The sequence below is a fragment of the Pan troglodytes genome, chromosome 5, assembly GCF_028858775.2.
Source record: "Pan troglodytes isolate AG18354 chromosome 5, NHGRI_mPanTro3-v2.0_pri, whole genome shotgun sequence".
NCBI lineage: Eukaryota > Metazoa > Chordata > Mammalia > Primates > Hominidae > Pan > Pan troglodytes.
The window spans coordinates 39,491,248-39,509,834 of record NC_072403.2 but is presented as its reverse complement, the minus strand read 5'-3'; the positions used below and the strand labels follow the sequence as shown (position 1 = coordinate 39,509,834).

Sequence of the window (18,587 nt, the reverse complement as noted above, 5' to 3'; positions counted from 1 at the left end):
ACTGAACCTGGGCCCAGTGGCTGTAATCCCAGCACTTTGGGAGGCCAAGACAGGAGGCTCGCTTGAGCTCAGGAGTTCGAGGTTACAGTGAACTCTGATCACACCACTGAGGACAATGGGCACATCTGACTATGGATTGGGCCCTGAATGCTATTAGGAAACTATTAATTGGTGTGATCACAACACTGTAGTTACATAGGGATGTATAATAAAATATTTAGAGGTGAAAAAGATGCAATGTATGTAATTTATCATAAAATACTTCAGCAAAAGATACAAATATCAAATGTGACCACTGTAAACAATGATTAAGTCTAGGTGGTAAGCAAATTGGTGTTCTAAATGCTTCCCACTACTTTTCCTGAATTATATGTATGCCTCAGGCTGTGAGAGCATAGGTAAAGGCCAGGGCCACCCAATGTAAGTGATCTGTAAAGTCTACCCACTGCCATCATCATCATCATCTTTGAGACACAGACTTAATTTTCCCTCCCATTACCTATATCACCCCCATCATCTATTTCTAGACTCGTACTGGAGAAGAGGGCTCTCCTGCACTGTGCAGGAAGGGCTAATGGCTGCCTGGCTGGCGGGCTGGCTGGCTGAGCGATGGGGAGAGCAATTTGCTAACCAAATATGCACAGGTGTCTGCCTCAAGCACCTGCAGCTGCTCCTGGACTGAGATTTGTGTTGACAGCCCCTTCCGGCTCTGCCCACCTGCTGACCAAAAAAACATACCACTCTGGTCATTTTACTCCCTCGCTGAAGCCTCTGCAATGAGTCTCTCCTGACTGTCTCCCCAAGTGGAAATCCCTCTGTAATGTGGCATGTGGCTCCACCCAGTTCCATCCCCAGCCCACACCCTGGACTCACTGTGTTGTGAACGCCCAGCCTCATTTCTGCACCCACGATTTCTCTCACAGTCCCTAGCCTGAAAGGCCCTACAACCTTCTCTCCTCAGTCCCCTGCTGCGTGACCCCGAGCTCTCCAAGCCAGGTGTCCTGACTGCAGGGAATTGTGACTGCAGGTACAAATGCTGGGTGTCACTGGCACCTTTCGCATGACCAGCCTGACATACCCAGGGGGCTCAGAGCTCACATTCAGAGGCCTGTGATGAACTTAGTAGAGATCTGCGTTCTGCTTTCCTCCTTCCCCCACCCCAGGTTTCTTCCCTTCCACTCACACAGCCCTCACTCCCAGAGAGGGGTGTCCCAGCCCCACATGGGGTGAAGTCTAGAGAGCAGGGCTGGGGGTGGACATGCAGGGACTCCAGGCATGTGTGTAGAGGTCATCCAAACCCAGAAACCTCCCCCTAAGCTGAAAACAGAAAGCTGGTGTGGCCCCACCCTAAAACTCAGCATGTGTCCCCACCCCCAACCCAAGCCACCGCCCCAGTGGGCCAAGCTAGGGAGGGGATATGGGGTCAGGAATGTAGGGCAGGGCAGAGTGTAATCAAGTGGCTCCAGCAGGATTCTTTCAGGCCGGCAGGATTCAGGCCGAGCATTTGGATGCAGTCTGAGACCCTGGAGTCTCAAGGTGGATGTGTGGCACTGGTTCTAGGCTGAGCCAACCCTGCGCCACCCCCTCTCCACTTCATCCCTTCTCCATCACATCCTCGCACTGCCTGGGAAGTGCCTGGTACCTAACCTTGAGGGCAGAGGCTGGTCTTACTCCCCACATGCTAGTGCAACACTCACACATGACATGAATCGTGTCTGACCCTCTGTGGCACCAAGTTCTGTTCCTATACCCCTCCACCACCACAGAAACACAAAAAGTTAGACAGCCTAAGAGTTAAAGGTGTATCTTGTCTTTGATCTCCATTTCTGGGAACGTATTACCTGAGAGGATAACTATAACTAGACAAGTGTTCAGGCATGCATGCACTAGGATGTTCAGGGCAAATTGTTCTTAACAGCAAAAATTTACAAAGAGCCTGAATGTTGAATACTAGAGTTGCTTAAATAAATTAAGGTACAGCATACCATGGCTGTGCAGCCATAACAATGGTGTGTTGGCATGGGAAAATACAGCTCACTATATATATGCAAAAAAGGACAGGGTACAAAGCCATACGTGCAGTTTGATATTGTTTGTAAATGTTCATTTATGAATATAAAAGGCTAGAAGGTCATAGGGAATGTTCATGTAAGCCATAGTGGTATTACAGATCATTTTTTTGAGTTTTTCACATTTTCTCCATGGAATGTATATATTTTTTTAATCTGAAAAAATATATATATTTTCAAAAAATGAGTTGCATGGATTAGGCTAAGACCAAGAATCTGCCTTGAGGTACAGAACAGAAGTCTAACATCTTCTTCCAATGAAATCACAATTAAATGAAAGCCAAGCCGGGCACAGTGGCTCATGCCTGTAATCCCAGCACTTTGGGAAGCCGAGGCAGGCAGATCACCTGAGGTCAGCAGTTCAAGACCAGCTTGACCAACATGGAGAAACCCCATCTCTACTAAAAATACAAAAAAATTAGCCGGGCGTGGTGGCACATGCCTGTAATCCCAGCTACTCGGGAGGCTGAGGCAGGAGAATCGCTTGAACCTGGGAGGCGGAGGTTGTGGTGAGCTGAGATTGTGCCATTGCACTCCAGCCTGGAAAACAAGAGCAAAACTCTCTCCAAAAAAATAAAAGAAAGAAAGCCAAGACAGGTCTGAAATCCACCCAGGGAATGCTATCAGCAAGGGAAAGGCAGTCCCCTGCTCCTGGAATTACATGTGTCTCAGACTTAAGGCTCAAAGGGCCCCACTGTACAGAACGGAACAAGCTGGACCTGTGCCTTGATTACCACTGATTCTGCAGTGCCTAAAACAGTGCCTTGCCTAGCACATGGTAGATGCCTAATAAATGTTTGTTGAATGACATTATGAAGTCTGATGAGGGCAAAGAGATGGGCCTTCTGGGCTGAGGGGCAGGTAGACCTAGCAGGCAGGCTTCCTCACAGCCTGTCAGCCTGGGAGGGCCCCCAGATCAGGGATCCAGGCCCCAGGTACTCATTAAAACCACCTGGAGAACTTTTTAAAAATCTAACACCCAGACCTTAGCCCTAGAGATGGTGATTCAATTGGTCTGGCATGGGACTTGGGAGCTGAAATTTTTTTTTTAATCCCCAGGTGATTCTCAGGTACAGCCAGAGCACCATAGAGGATAATGCAGGCTGACGGAAACTCACTCTGAGAAGGCAGGGCCTTGTTCAAAGCATCCAGCAACGGCCAGGCACGGCGGCTCATGCCTGTAATCCCAGCACTTTGGGAGGCAGAGGAGGGAGGATCACTTGAGCCCAGGAGTTTTAGATTAGCTTGGGCAGCAAGGGGAGACCCCATCTCTATAAAAAATACAAAAACTAGCCAGATGCGGTAGCACACGCCTGTAGTCCCAGCTACTCGGGCGGCTGAGGTGTAAGGATTGCTTGAGCCTGGGAGATTAAGGCTGCAGTGAACCCAGATCACACTACTGCATTCCAGCCTGGGTGACAAAGACCCCATTTCAAACAAAATAAAACGGAAACCACCCAACAAGTTGGTGATGGAACATGAGACAGACACCCTTCCTGAGAGCTATGCCTCTGAGGTTTCCGACCTAGGGATCCTGAGCCTGGAGACCTGGGGCTTCCTCTATATTCACCCCCATACTTCTTGGGTCCTGACCTCCAGGGAAGCAGGTCAGGCTGACAGGTAGACAGAGAATCCCATGGGTAAGAGGCAGCATCTCCTACTCACTATGATTACCCAGCCCTGGGTGATCCAGGTCCAGAGGCCCTGAGAGCTCCAAGTGAGGCTCCAAGGCTGAGCCATGGGTGGGCAGAGGCACTTTGACAAATGTTGAAAGCTCAGCTCCAAGACCCAGTTCACCTGCACTCCCCCAGTTTACTTTCTGTGGGTCTGGGGCCACCTCTCTGGGTACTCAGAAGAGATCTTCACCAGGCACAGTGGCTCACGGCTGTAATCCCAACACTTTGGGAGGCCGAGGCGGGCAGATCACCTGAGGTCGGGAGTTTGAGACCAGCCTGACCAACATGGAGAAACCAAGTCTCTACTAAAAATACAAAATTAGTTGGGTGTGGAGGCACATGCCTGTAATCCCAGCTACTCAGGAGGCTGAGGCAGAAGAATCGCTTGAACCCAGGAGGCTGAGGTTGCAGTGAACTAAGATCACCCCATTGTACTCCAGCCTGGGCAACAAGAGTGAAACTCTGTCTCAAAATAAAAAAAGAGATCTTCAAGAGATGACTTGAGATCCTGATGGGTCCACCCTGTGTACCCAAGGCCAGTTCTCCCTAGCCACTGGCCTGAGGCCACATTCAATCCTCCACTTTTTGTTGGCCCTAATCAGCTACTCCAGCCCTGGCCTCTGCTGCTCCCACCTAGGGTAAGGGATAAAGCAGTGGCATTGGCCTTGCTCTCCTGCCAAGAACAGGCGTGGGCCTGCTTTCCCTTGCTGGCCGGCCGGCAGTCTCAACCACTCCTGGATCCACTCCCCAGATCCCTCCCATCCTTCCCACCTAGAGTTAATGTACAATCTTCACTAGGACCTCTGATTCTCCAGGAGGCTCTAATTGGCCTCCTCCACTTTGCACTGAAGAGCTCTAGCCAGAATCTGAATGCTGCCTCTGCCGCCCTCCCCAACCAATGCCCCCTTCCCATCTCCCAGGTGACCTGGCCCATCTGCCCACCAAGGCCACCCCTGCCTTCAACACATTCATTTTTATCCAGCCCTTACTGGGTACCTCCTGGGGCCCACACACTGGGCACTGGGTTAGCCCAGGAATTCAGTCAAATCAGCCTATGGGTTCACAGACATGGGCACCAACAGCCTCGGGAAAAGCAGACGGGACCAGAGTTCAGAAAGGAGGCAGAAGGATTCTGAGGAGGATGGGGCAGAGAGAAAATCACTAAGAGCAACGCTCCTCACACTTTAATGCACCAGTCCCCTGGGGATCTTAATAAAATGCAGATTCTCATTCAGTAGGACGGGCACGGGGTCTGAGATTCTGCATTTCTGACAAGCTTCCTGGTGACGCTGAAGCTGCTGGACTGATTACTTACTTACAGCACTTACAAATCATTCCTTCTTTGACTCTTAACTTCCAAGGAAGCAGGAAGCACAGCTCCCTTAATCACCACCAAGTCCCCAGCACCCAGTACAGTGCCTGTAGACCTGCTAAATATATGAATGGTGTTAATCCTGGCAAGGTGCCCAGCATTAGATGGGCCTACAGGGAAGCCTCCAATGTGAGGAACACCAGAGAGTCGTTTGTACAAAGCAGTTCAAAAGCATAGAGGACGAAGGGTTAATTCTGCCCTAGGGGTTGGGGAAGCTGGATTTCTCAAAAGAGGCCACTTTGCATTAAGCCTTAGAGGGTGGGACAGATTTACCCAGGTGGAGACTTGCTTGCTAAAGGGTGGGAACAACCCAAGAGCAAAGGTAAAGAGACTGAGAGCGCGGGACAGGTTGCAGTCGTGTGGTGCACCTGGAGTTCCAGGTATGGGAAGGTGAAAAAGGCCCAGAAAATTACGATGCAGACCTGCACAGGCTGATGCTGGAAAGCCATGCTAGGAGGGTAGGCATCCGCTGGTGGAACATCAGGAGATGTTGGAGGTGTTTGCAGAGGGAGGGGGCATCCCGGCATAGAAGGGCTTTCTAGAGGTCACCAGGATCTGCCCCAGGATCAAGGTGGACTGGAGGAAGCAGTTCCTGGGGCAGGAAGGGCCAAGGTGGGAGGAAGTTTTGGAGGCAACAGAGGGAATCCTTTGTGAGGGAGTGAGGCCTGCACGAGGGCAGGGGAAGAAGCAATAAGATGTTTTCCCTGATCTTGTTAAATCTCACAGGTGCTAGGCAGGGCACGGTGGTTCACGCACTTTGGAAGGCTGGGGTGGGCGGATTGCTTGAGCTCAGGAGTTAGAGACCAGCCTGGGCAACATGGTGAAACCCAGTCTCTACAAAAAAAATACAAAAATTAGCCGGGTGTGGTGATGTGCCTGTAGTCCCAGCTAGTTTTGGGAGCTGAGGCAGGAGGATTGCTTGAACCCCGGAGGTCGAGGCTGCAGTAAGCCGAGATTGCATCACTGCATTCTAGCCTGAGTGAGAAAGTGAGACCTTGTCTTAAAAAAAAAAACAAAAACAAAAACTCGCAGGCGCTTGAAAATCATCATGTGTTCAGCCCCAAGCCAGGCACTAAGCAACAGAGGTGGTCATTTCCCAAAAGTCCCTGGTGGTCTTCAGACACTAGGAGGGGACTTCCACGATAGATCCCTATGTCCCTCCCAGTCCCCACACCCTCTCCTCCTTCCCTCAGCTTTATCAGAGGTGTTTACTCTGTACCTACTGTGGGCAGCCCTGGCCTCAGGGCAGCCAGGGCCTAGTCACTGCTCTCTGGAGGAGGCCTGCACAGATGCTGGCCCAGATGTGGCTCCACCCCCATCCTCTAGGGAGCTGGGAAGAAGTTAGATCTAGTGGAAGTGGGGACAAATAGGCAGGGATTCCACGTGTGAAGGGGAGGGCACCAGGAGGGACCTGGATGGTTCTGCGAGAAGGCGAGCAGGGCACGCTGGAATGCCAGGTGAGAACTCCCTGCTTGGCAGAGCCAGCCCTCCAATCCCACAATCCATTCCCTTTACACCAAGATGAAAGCTAAACTCCCAGCAACCCTGGGAGAGACCAGTGACCCCTCACCTCCCAGGCTTGGGGTGAGCTGGGCCCTGTCCAGCATCAGTCCTGAGCTGAGGGTGCCAGGTTGTCCTCCAAGGCCATCAGAGAGAAGGCACCACGCGGCTGGCTGGTCCCACTCAGTGGATCAGCAGAGGAGGGTGGGTGTACCCTAGAGGACAGCCATGTGTGGTTGGGAGGATGAGACAATTTAACCCAGGCCCCCAGACTGAAAACGGGACAAAGGTAGCCGACCCTGCCCTGGGGTCTGGCTGGAGAAACCACCTACGCTCCCATCCAGCGAATCACACCCAGCTGCTCCTCTGAAGATGAACCCATCCTCTCTACCTAATTTCTCTCCTGCCCTCTCCCTGCTACAGGCCTGGCCCTCTCCAGGGACGTGAACTGATTCCCTGTTCATCCAGCCCAGACCCTGGGAGGTGGCGGCCAGAATTAATTAATGTTTGTGAAGTGCTGGAGAGAAGCTAGAACCAAGGACCCAAGGGCGCCAGATGACCGGCGCAGGAAATTGAATGGGAGAGGCGGGGAGAAGGGGCAGCTGGCCAGGACCTTGAAGCCTGGAAGGGGAGGGCTGAGAAGACACTCCTACTGAAGCTGGGAAGAACAGGGAGAGAGCTGTGAGGAGAAGGTGCGACCCCTCGAAGGCACCACGGGATCGGTAATAGAGGATTACGGGCTCCAAGCTGAGCCTGCCCACTCCCGACAGCTCCGCCCTACCCTCAGAGCCGGGCACGTCTCGGCCCGGCTGCCCTTCCCCAACTCAGCCTCCAGCCACCCACCTGCCCGCCCCCGGGACCACCTGCAAAGGAAGCCTCGGTCCCTCCGCCCCCTCCAAAGGCGTGCGCGGGAGGGTAGAGGCTGCGCCGCCGAGGGAGGCTCCTCCTGCCAACTCCAGTAGGGAGCCCGAGTCCTACCTGAGCAAACACTTCACTTCCTTTCTGTAAAAGAAGGAGGCGAGCCGTTCCCGCTCCTTGAGACTAGGGGGACGTCCAGGCCTCTATCGGGGGGCGGCGGCTGGGCGCACGCAGCTGGCACCAGGGCCCGCGGCGCCCCCTCTTTACCCGCGCCCCTCTCGAGCTCGGCTCACTCACCCCAAAGTGCTGATGAAGCCATTGACGGAGCCCTCGGCGTACAGGGAGACGATGTCCCCGATGTGAAGAAAGCTGGACATTTCACTCATGGCTGCGGCCCTCCGGGGCCCAGGGCGTGGGGGGCGCCTAGGGGCGCGTGGCCAAGCTCAGTGCGGAGGACTGAGGCGTCCGGGGAGCGGGGAGGGGTACGCTCCCACCTCGGAGCCCGACGCTCGGTGCGGCCGGGGCGGGCTGGCTGCCACGGGAGCCAGGAGGCGGCTCGGCGGGGCCCGGGGTCCGGGTGAGGAGGTGCCCACGTCTTGGCGCGCCCGCCGCCCGCCCGCCCCGCCCCGCCCCGCCCGGCCCGCGCGTACCTGCAGCGTAGAAGGAGCAGGAAGTCTGGGGCCACCACACACATGCAAATCCCGCCCGGGAGGCGGGGAGGCCACACCCCGCCCCCCCTCCCCCGCAGCTCGCCCGCCGGCACCCATGTGCACCCGCCCGCCTTCCCGCGCCCCGCGCTCCTCGTGCGTCCGGGGCCCGGCCTCCCGGACGCCGAATGCGCCGCCAGCTCTCCTGATCCCCAGAGGCGTCCTGCAAGGCACCGGGTCTAGGGGTCTCTCGGAGCTGCCATCCCTGGGAGGCCCAGGCGTAGTGGGGAGCTCTCCGCCCTCGGGGTTCCCGGACTATCTGCACCCGGGCCCTCGGCTGGCTAAGAGCCAGTGCAGGCGCCCGCGGAAGGGGGAGTCCAGCTCTCCGGCGGGCGTCACCCCGGAGCCGCTCGCGGAAGACGCGCCCTGGAGCGCCCTGGCCGCGGCCGCCCTGCGGCCACCGCGCGGTCTCCGCGCCCAGCTGAGAGCAGGCTGGCGCCCAGAGGCGTGCTCATCCCTTTGCAGAGCAAATTCGGGATTCATTTTTCTCAACGTGAAAAGCCTTTTCATTGCACAATAGAAAGTGCTCAGGCTTGGAGGGGAAATGAAGCAATGGGTGGGTTTTGTTTTTTTTCTCTCCGCATTCCTGTGTACAAAGAGATCCAACTTCCGAATCAGTTCAGCCGATCCCTCTCCAGGAGTTGGCTCCAAAACTCTTGGCTCCTTCCGTCTTTCCTTTCAAAAAAAAAAAAAAAAAGCAGGGATGAAAATTACCTTCGCTAGTTGACAGAGCACCCAAGCGCTAACGATGCCAAGTCTGGGTGCCGGCCCCCTGGGAGTGACCCGCTGCGGCAGCGCCGCCAGGCTCTGGCTCCCGAAGTCCTGCCCTCCAATTCGCGTCCCCGGCTCGCTTACTTTCTGTTCTGTTCCCCGGTGCTTGGGTGTTTGCTTCCTAGTCCTTTATTTGAACGCCTAAGATAGGGTGCCCATTGCCACCGCCATTCGATCACTTTTGCTCCCTTCGGACCCCCCAACCCCACTTCCTGAGTTGTGGGGGGGCGTTTGTCCCTGGGAGAAAGGGAGGAGGGGACTCGGTGACTGAAGCAGGAAGAAGAGAGGCTAGGGGAGGGGTGGAGACAGCTAAAAGCAAAGAGACAGCTGCTGACCCTGGGAGGAGAAGAGCCCCAGGCAGTGGGTTTTTTGTTGTTGTTGTTGTTTGTTTGTTTGTTTGTTTGTTTGTTTTACGAAGATCCCCAGGAACGATGTGGGAGGGAAGGACACCTCCAGGATCGCTAAGTACCGTGTTTTACAGTTTTGTTTTGTTTTTTCACCATGGCAAACAGTAACAAGTTTTACAGCAGACCAGTCCACACCTTCGTCTATATATAAGCAAAACAATAGTTCACCAAACAATACTTACTCTTATGACCTTTGATGCACGCTGATATTTTCTATTCTATTTCAGTTGTGTTCTTGTTGTTGCTTTAATGCTGATTGTAACCCACTGAACTGGTTTTTTTAATGTCCCAAATGGGTTGCAAACTGCAGTTTAAAAAACCTCATCCAGTCCACTGTGCCAAAAAGAGATGACCAAAGCCCAGAGAAGGAACACCACCCATCAAGGGCACACGGCAGGTTCCTGGCAACTGGAGGCAGAAGCCAACCAAGCCTCTGATTTTTAGCCGGGTATTCTCCTATTACCCCACACCAACTGAGCCACAGCGATGGGTCACTGGAACCTCACTGAGAAGGGGCAGCCCCTGGGACAGTTTCACTTGCTCCCAGGAGTCAGGCCTCCTGTATCTTCCCCAAAAGTTAGAAGGGAAAAATATGCCTTCATTCCATAAGCATTTATTGAAGGCCTGTTATGTCAGGCCTCTGCTGGGCACCAGGCTCTGATCAAGCTGTCAGCCTGGGCCCAATTGCCTTTTTCCCTTCCCCAGACCATGAGGATGAAGAGGGACAAGTTGAAAACTTGCCTCCAGTGGCCACACTCAGAACTTGTGCCACAGCCACACCCAGGAATCCACCTCCTTCCTCCCCTGACATCCGTATAGATGGTTCCATAACTCAGCCGAGGTGTAGCAGCCAGGAATGGAGGTCACTCCACTTTGGGTCTCTCTGGACTAAAGCACATGGGCTTGTTTCTCCCCACCCCTCCCCATCCTAGGAATACTTAGAGCCTCTGTCTCTCCACCAACCAGGAGGTCTCAGAGGTGAGGGCTCTGGGCCCCTGTCACCTGCTTCTTCCAAATCAGCTCCACTGTAAGCTATTTTATATACCTGCGTTCTGAGTTAGAATTTGTTTCAAGAAAGGTTCTGTTGGTTAAACAACAACAACAAAGACCAAAGTTTAAGAAACAGATGGTACAGCTCCAGTGAGTTCCCTCCCCTGCTTCCTGCTTGAAGCCTTCCTATGCCTCCTCACTGCCCACAGAAGTCTACAGACCTGAGCCCAGCACACCGGACCCTCAAGTCTTGCTGTCCTCCCACCCTCTGCAGAAAACACAATTGCTCCTCAAGGAGGATCCATGCTGTGGACTGGCCAAGAGTGCAGACTCTGGCTCCCTTTTTTTTTTTTTTTTTTTTTTAGACGGAGTGTCACTCTGTCGCCCAGGCTGGAGTACAGTGGTGCAATCTCAGCCCACTGCAACCTCCGCCTCCCAGGTTCAAGCGATTCTCCTGCTTCGGCCTCCCGAGTAGCTGGGATTACAGGTGCCCACCACCACACCCGGCTAATTTTTCTATTTTTAGTAGAGACAAGTTTTCACCATGTTGGCCAGGATGGTCTCAATCTCTTGACCTCATGATCCGCCTACTGCGGCCTCCCAAAGTGCTGGGATTACAGGTGTGAGCCACCACGCCTGGCCCGGACTGTGACTCTTACAGGCCTGGATTAGAGTCCCAGCTCTGCCACTTTCTAGCAGGCATTCTCTCAGCCTGTTTGCTCATCTGTTAAATGGAGAGAGTACCATACCAACATGTGAAGGAAGTGTGAGCCATCAGCACAGCATCCCAGGCAGGAAGGACTCAGTGTGTCCCTTCTCATTTCCCCAGTACCTCATCCACTCATACCCCTGTGCCTGGGCTCCTGTGGCTCTCTCTAGCACTTAACCTTTTCAATTTCCCGTGGTCAGAATAAAGTCTTCTTCCCTAAAGTACTGGAGCACCAATCTTTTAAGTACTATTATGAAATATTTTAAGAAGTAATAGATAAAAATACAGCCTGTATCTTTCCTCTAGCTTTGTCAAATCTTTGTATTTTGCCAAATTTGGTTCTTTTTTTTTTTTTTTTAAAGAATTAAAACTTAGGCCGGGCACGGTGGCTCATGCCTGTAATCCCAGCACTTTGGGAAGCCAAGGCAGGCAGATCACCTGAGGTCAGTAGTTCACGGCCAGCCTGGCCAACATAGTGAAACCCCATCTCTACCAAAAATACAAAAATTAGCCAGGCATGGTGGCACATGCCTGTAGTCCCAGCTACTCGGGAGGCTGAGGTAAGAGAATCACTTGAACCCAGGAAGTGGAGGTTGCAGTGAGCCGAGATCATGCCATTGCACTGCAGCCTGGGCGACAGAGTGCAATTCAATCTCAAAAAAAAAAAAAAAAAAAGAATTAAAACTTAAAAAATTTCAGTTGTGTCCAGGCAAGGTGGCTCACATCTAATCCCAGCACTTTGGGAGGCCGAGTCTGGAGGATCACTTTTGCCCAGGAGTTCAAGACCAGCCTGGGCAACATGGCAAAACACTGTCTCTAAAAAAAAAAAAAAAAAAAAAAAAAAAAAAATTAGCCAGGCATGGTGGTGTGCACCTGTAGTCCCAGCTACTTGGGAAGCTGAGGTGGGAGAATCACCTGAGCCCAGGGAGATCAAGGAGGCTGCAGTGAGCCATGATTATGCCACCGCACTCCAGTCTGGGCGACAGAGTGAGATCCTGTCTTAAAAAGAAAAAAGATCAGTTGAAATTCCTTATGCACCCTTCTCCAACTACATTCTCTCCCTCCAGAGACAGCCACTATCCTGATTTGGGTGGGTTTCATTTCATGCAGCTTTTTATGTTTGTATCGCATTTCAATGTATCCATAAACAATGTATGATATCACTTTGCAGGGTCTTATATTTTGTATAAATGTTATCACCCTGTGTGCATCCTTTGACACATAGCTACTGTGTGATAGTCTACTTCCTGACCACATCACAATTGCTTTATCCATTTTGCTGGTGACAGTTCTCAGATAAAGACTTATCAAAGTTTTGCTATTGCAACAATTTTGCAATAAACATTCTTGTCTCCTTATGCACAGACATGCGTGTCTCTAGGGCAATGTTGTTCAAACTATGGATTGAGGCCCATTAATGTGTTAGGAAATCAACTTAGTGGGTGAAGATCAGCTTTTTTTTTTTATTATTTTTTTTTAGATGGAGTCTCGCTCTGTCGCCCAGGCTGGAGTGCAGTGGCACGATCTCGGCTCACTGCAAGCTCCACCTCCCTGGTTCACACCATTCTCCTGCCTCAGCCTCCCAGGTAGCTGGGATTACACGCGCCCGCCACCATGCCCGGCTAATTTTTTATATTTTTAGTAGAGACGGAGTTTCACCATGTTAGCCAGGATGGTCTCGATCTCCTGCCCTCGTGATCCGCCTGCCTTGGCCTCCCAAAGTGCTAGGATTACAGGCATGAGCCACCGTGCCCGGCCAAGATCAGCATTTTTAAAACTCAAAATCGACTAGGAAATATCAATGTTTGTAACACATCATCAGTGTAACTAGTAGGGTGAAAGTTGTCTGTTGTGTGGTATGTGTGCTGTGGGTCACAATATATTTCTTATTGAGGATACTTGTCAAAAAGACGGAAAAGCCCTGCTCTAGAGTAAAAACTTAGAAAGTACAATTGCTGGATTATAGAGAAGGTGCACTGTCAACCTCCGAGGAGTTGCCAAATTATTGTCCAACTTGGATGTTCTAATTTACCCTCTTGCCAGCTACATGGGAATGTGCCCAGTGAACCATATCCTCACCAACACAGACTTTTTAACATGAGATTTCTTTATTCCCCCACTATCAGAGAACATATCATGAGCCATCTTGGATTGAAACACTCAGTTCTTTCTGGGCTCCCTCAGCCAACTGTTAGCTAGATGAAGGAACACTTCACTTCACTTTGTGTCTCCAGACCAAGTCAGGAAAATAGTAAGTGCTTGCTTGGCAGGGTGCAGTGGCTCACACCTGTAATCCCAGCACTTTGGGAGGCCAAGGCGGACAGATCACTTGAGGTCAAGAGCTCAAGACCAGCCTGGCAAACGTGGTGAAACCCCATCTCTATTAAAAATACAAAAATTGGCTAGCGGGGTGGCTCATGCCTGTAATCCCAGCACTTTGGGAGGCCGAGGCAGGTGGATCACCTGAGGTCAGGAGATCGAGACCATCCTGGCTAACATGGTGAAACCCCATCTCTACTAAAAATACAAAAAATTAGCTGGGCATGGTGGCAGGTGCCTGTAGTCCCAGCTACTTGGGAGGCTGAGGCAGGAGAATGGTGTGAACCCAGGAGGTGGAGCTTGCAGTGAGCCGAGATCGTGCCACTGCACTCCAGCCTGGGCGACAGAGTGAGACTCCATCTCAAATAAATAAATAAATAAATAAATAAATAATAAAAATACAAAAATTAGGCCGGGTGCGGTGGCTCACGCCTGTAATCCCAGCACTTTGGGAGGCCGAGGCAGGTGGATCACTTGAGGTCAGGAGTTCGAGATCAACCTGGCCAACATGGTGAAACCCTGTCTCTACTAAAAATACAAAAGTTAGCCAGATGTGGTGGCAGGCGCATGTAGTCCCAGCTTCTCGGGAGGCTGAGGCAGGAGAATCACTTGAACCTGGGAAGCAGAGGTTGCAGTGAGCCGAGATCGTGCCATTGCACTCCAGCCTGGGTAACAAGAGCAAAATTCCCTCTCAAAAAAAAAAAGAGAAAGAAAATAGTAAGTGCTCAATAAATCTGTGTGGAATTGAACTGTCAGGGAGAAAGAGGTGGGGAAAGTATATAAACTACACCAGGAGATACATACACAAGGAGACTGTGGGAGCCCCAGCTTGGGGTGTCACGTGCCTGGGTCCCCTGGGTGGGGAGTACAGAGCTCCCAGAGATGCTCGAAGGAATTGGGAAGAGCTGATGGGCTGCACCTCTTCTGAGTGGCTTGAGTGGAATGCTGTTAAGCTGGGGCCAAGTTCAGGCCCAGGAAGGAGGTCACCATCATCCCCTTCATGACCAATCTGCCCGGCCCAGGCCCCAACCTCAATGGCTGGGTATCTCCCAGCACCCACTAGCCCCACCTCCCAAAGGGAAGAAGCTCTGATTAGGATTCCCAGGAAGCCAGTGATTTTAGGGGTCTCTGCGTGGGAGGTCTGGGGGCCAGAGACTGGTGAAAGGATCACTTTTTACCCTATCTCTTTTTAAAACTTTTTTTTTTTGAGACGGAGTTTTGCTCTTGTTGCCCAGGTTGGAGGGCAATGGCACAATTTCGGCTCACTGCAACCTCGCTTCCTGGGTTCAAGCAATTCTCCTACCTCAGCCTCCCGAGTAGCTGGGATTACAGGCATGCACCACCAAGCCCAGCTAATTTTTTGTATTTTTAGTAGAGATGGGGTTTCATCATGTTGGCAGGCTGGTCTCAAACTCCTGTCCTTAGGTGATCCACCTGCCTCAGCCTCCCAAAGTGCTGGGATTACAGGTGTGAGCCACTGCGCCTGGCTTTAAAACTTTTACATTTCAAACTATGTGGCTGTATAACCTATACCAAAAATAGATACAAATAAAGATGTTCAAAGCATTACCCCCAAGCTCCAAGTGCCAGCAGAACGCCCCCAGGAAACCCTCCTCCTACACTCTGCATCCACCCTGGGCCTGAGAAGGCAAGGAAAGGAAGGCAGGCAGTGCCCAGACCTTCTCCCTGACTCAGGAGAGGACACTGGGGCCGGGGAAGGGGACTGGGATCTGGGGAGGGGCAAGCAGCTCTGAACCTAGGTGTCCTCCACCAATGTCCTTCTTTCCCCTCCATCTTCTAGAGACTTGCTCTCAGCTCTGCTGTGTGGCTTTGCACAAGGATCAGACCTCTCTAAGTCTCAGTGTCCACCTTGTTGTAAACAGGGTTCACATCACCTTCCCAGATTCCACCCTTGGCTCTGACTGTTCTTTAAGCTCTGACTGGCCCTCTCTGACTGTGATAGGGAGGCGTAGGATAACACCCTCTTTATGGCAGCTGGCTGTGCAGACAGATAGTCTCGTGGTTGGGGGCAGATAATCGGGAGTTCTCAAGGGCTCCTCTGACCCTCAGTCCTGATTTGACAGCAGGGCCAAGCAGGGCAGGGCGAGGCCGGGCCAGAAGGCCTGACTCAGTGTAGCAGCCATCCGGCTGGGTCACCCGCCGTGGGTGGGGTGCCAATCCAGGCCCGCTGGGGTTCCCAGAGAATTCCTTCCCCATGCCATAAGCTGCCCTGGGCAAGCACCCCAGCCCACAGTAACCATTTAGCCACAGCCAGGGAGAGTGTACAGGGCTTCCTGCCCCAGGAGCCTACACGCACACACACACACACACCCTTATACACTTTCACACTCATACACCAACACTTTCACTCACATACTCTCATCCACATACTCAGACACACTGGCACACCCGATTTCTTGGGAAGGCTAGAAAGGAGACAGAACTTGTTCTGTTTTCCTCACCCCCACCCCCATGCCCCAGTCATCAATGCCACATCTATTTCTTTCAGATATTTGCTAACCACCTACCACATGCAAGGGACTGGAGGAATGCAGCCAGCTAACTCCAACACGTGGTCCTAGCCTGATGAAGCAAAAGATGAAAGCCAGCCGCTGCCGAGATTCCCACCAGCCACAGAAGAAAGCCTGCCCCTTGCCCTCTTCTGGTGTTGGCCTTGGAATAAGCCCCCTGGTGCTGGAGTCCTGAAACCAAGGGGCCGCTACTCCAGGTCTTCCCCAGGTTGTCACTCCATTACTAGGTGCCCCCTCCTCCTCTCCCCTGAGAGGATAGGTGATAGGGTAGGTATGACATCTCCCGGGGCACCTTCACAGTCACAGTGAAAAACAAGTCCTGGGCTGGGTGCGGTGGCTCACACCTGTAATCCCAGCACTCTGGGAGAATGAGGTGGGTGGATCACAAGGTCAGGAGTTCAAGACCAGCCATGGCCAACAGCCCCATCTCTACTAAAAATACAAAAATTAGCCAGGTGTGGTGGTGGGAGCCTGTATCCCAGCTACTCAGGAGGCTGAGGCAGAGAATTGCTTGAACCCAGGAGGCAGAGGTTGCAGTGAGCCGAGATTGCTCCACTGCACTCCAGCCTGGGTGACAGAGCAAGACTCTGTCAAAAAAAAAAAAAAAAAGAAAGAAAGAAAGAGAGGGAGGGAGGGAGGGAGGGAGGGAGGGAGGAAGGAAGGAAGGAAGGCAGGTAGGCAGGAAGGAAGGAAAGAAAGAAAGAAAAAGAAAAACAAGTCCTGGAGCAAAATTACTGGAGTCCTAGCTCCAGCCACTAACTGGGTAGAGAAGCTCCCAGTCTCTCTGGGTCTCCATTTCCTTCTACGTAAAATAAAAATATAGACCTGTATCTGCCAGGTCCTGGCAGGAAGTTGGCAACACACCCCCAACAGGTGATTAAAGAGAGGTTAGTGGATTGGCATGGTGGCTCATACCTGTAATCCCAGCACTTTGGGAGGCCGAGGCAGGTGGATCACTTGAGGTCAGGAGTTCGAGACCAGCCTGACCAACATAGTGAAAACCTGTCTCTAACTAAAAATACACAAATTAGCCAGGCGTGGTGGTGCATGCCTGTAGTCCCAGCTACTAGGGATGCTGAGGCACAAGAATCATGTGAACCCGGGAGGCGGAGGTTGCAGTGAGCCAAGATCGTACCACTGCACTGCAGCCTGGGTGACAGAGTGAGACTCTGTCTCAAAAAAAAAAAAAAAAAAAGAGGTTAGTGAATGGATGGATTTGCAGAGGTGTGGGCACCAAGGGTAGTGCAGCACCCTGGAGCTGGCAACTGCAGGAAGCTGTTACCACTCAGGCCTGAAAAGGCCAAGGAGGGGAATACAGCCTTCCAGAGGGCAAGGACCAGACACTGGCAGCCTGGTCTTGGAAGCAGGGACCTGATGGAACAGATACCCCCACCTCTCTCTCTCCTCCGCCCTCCAGTCTCTTACCAGTGCCTCCCATTGGCAGAGCTTAATGGGAAACCAGAGGGCAGGGGAGCTGGGTGATTCAGGCCACAAAAGTCAGCCTTTTGGGGCACAGAGCCAGGGCAGAAGAGTGGGCAGAGGAGCTGGAGGGGCAGATAGAAATACCTAGCATAAGTAACTACTTTGTAAAACACCTAGCTCAGTCAACAAATATTGTCTGTAATTGTCATTATTTGCCTACATCTGAGGATTCTAAAAAAAAAAAAAAAGACAAGTGCGTGTAGATCTAAAGGAATGACCATCTAACGGTGGAATTTTGTTTTGTATGGATGACCAAGAATAGGACATGTATAAGGCAAGATTTTATCAAGATCTCCACAAATCAGGCCTCCAAGTCCCCTTCCCTGTTTAGTAATCAGTTTTTGAGTGCCTGTTACATCCGCTGGATAGGAGGAGGAAGCTGGGGGTCTGGGCTGAGCTGCCAAGCCCCCTGAGTTCTGAGTCTGAGTTGGGAGTGGCGGGGATTACAGTGGAGGCTAATTACAGTTCCGAGTTGCCCTCTGAGGTCATCCATCCTGAAGCCCAGGTTGGCATCCTGGCAGGAGCTCCCAAGGAGAGGGAGTGGCCTCTGGCCATTCTTCCTTTCTCCAGACTCCGAAGGGGGACCCTGCATGAGGAGGGAAGCGGCGCAGGTCTCTGTGAGTGTGCCCAGGCCTTGGCACTTCACCTGCCAACAAGAAAGGTGGGTTGGGAGGGGAAGCATCAGCCCTGTGATCCTGTTGAGAAAGGAGAGCAGCATGGAAAACTTCCCCGGGGGCAGGGCCAGGCAGGAAGGAGCAGGCTTTGTCTGACAGAGACAGAGGTGAAAAGCATGACGTCAAGTCCACCTGGGCTGGGCCTGGCCTCTAGCTGCACCCCACCCCACCTTGGCAGGACTAAGGCCCTCCCAGCCAGTCCTTGCCCTGGCTGCCCGGCCAAAGCTGGGAATGGATGAAATAGAGGGGTTCACCCACTATACAGGACCTGCTCCTGCGCCGGGTTTGTCAGCCTCTGTTTCCGAATCATTCAGAAGGAAAAGGTCATGCATCCAGGGCTGTGCCTTCCGAGGGGGCAGGGAGGGGTCACAGCTGAGGCTCCAGAGTGGAGAGGGAGAGAAAGGCCTGCTGTTTGTAAAAGCTGAGCAGACACTGGGGCCCTTGTTCTGGGGCAGCGGGGGAGGCTGCTGGCCAGATGTAGAGCAGGCCTGGCCTGAGCAGTCGGCCTCTTCCTCCCACAGC

The 18,587-nt window shown here is 52.5% G+C and overlaps 1 protein-coding gene across 2 annotated transcripts in view; it reads right to left on the bottom strand.

Moving 5' to 3' along the window:
* ITPR3 (inositol 1,4,5-trisphosphate receptor type 3) overlaps positions 1-8,152 on the bottom strand; it is a 75,282-nt gene extending 67,130 nt beyond the window's left edge. Inside the window, exon 1 of one of the 2 annotated variants that reach the window (XM_016955263.4) lies at positions 7,773-8,152. In XM_016955263.4, coding sequence (XP_016810752.3) covers positions 7,773-7,861 — 89 coding nt within the window. In that variant the 5' untranslated portion in view covers positions 7,862-8,152. The remainder of the gene's footprint in view (positions 1-7,772) is intronic. The other variant, XM_016955262.4, reaches the window with a different exon arrangement.
* Positions 8,153-18,587: the final 10,435 nt, after the last annotated feature.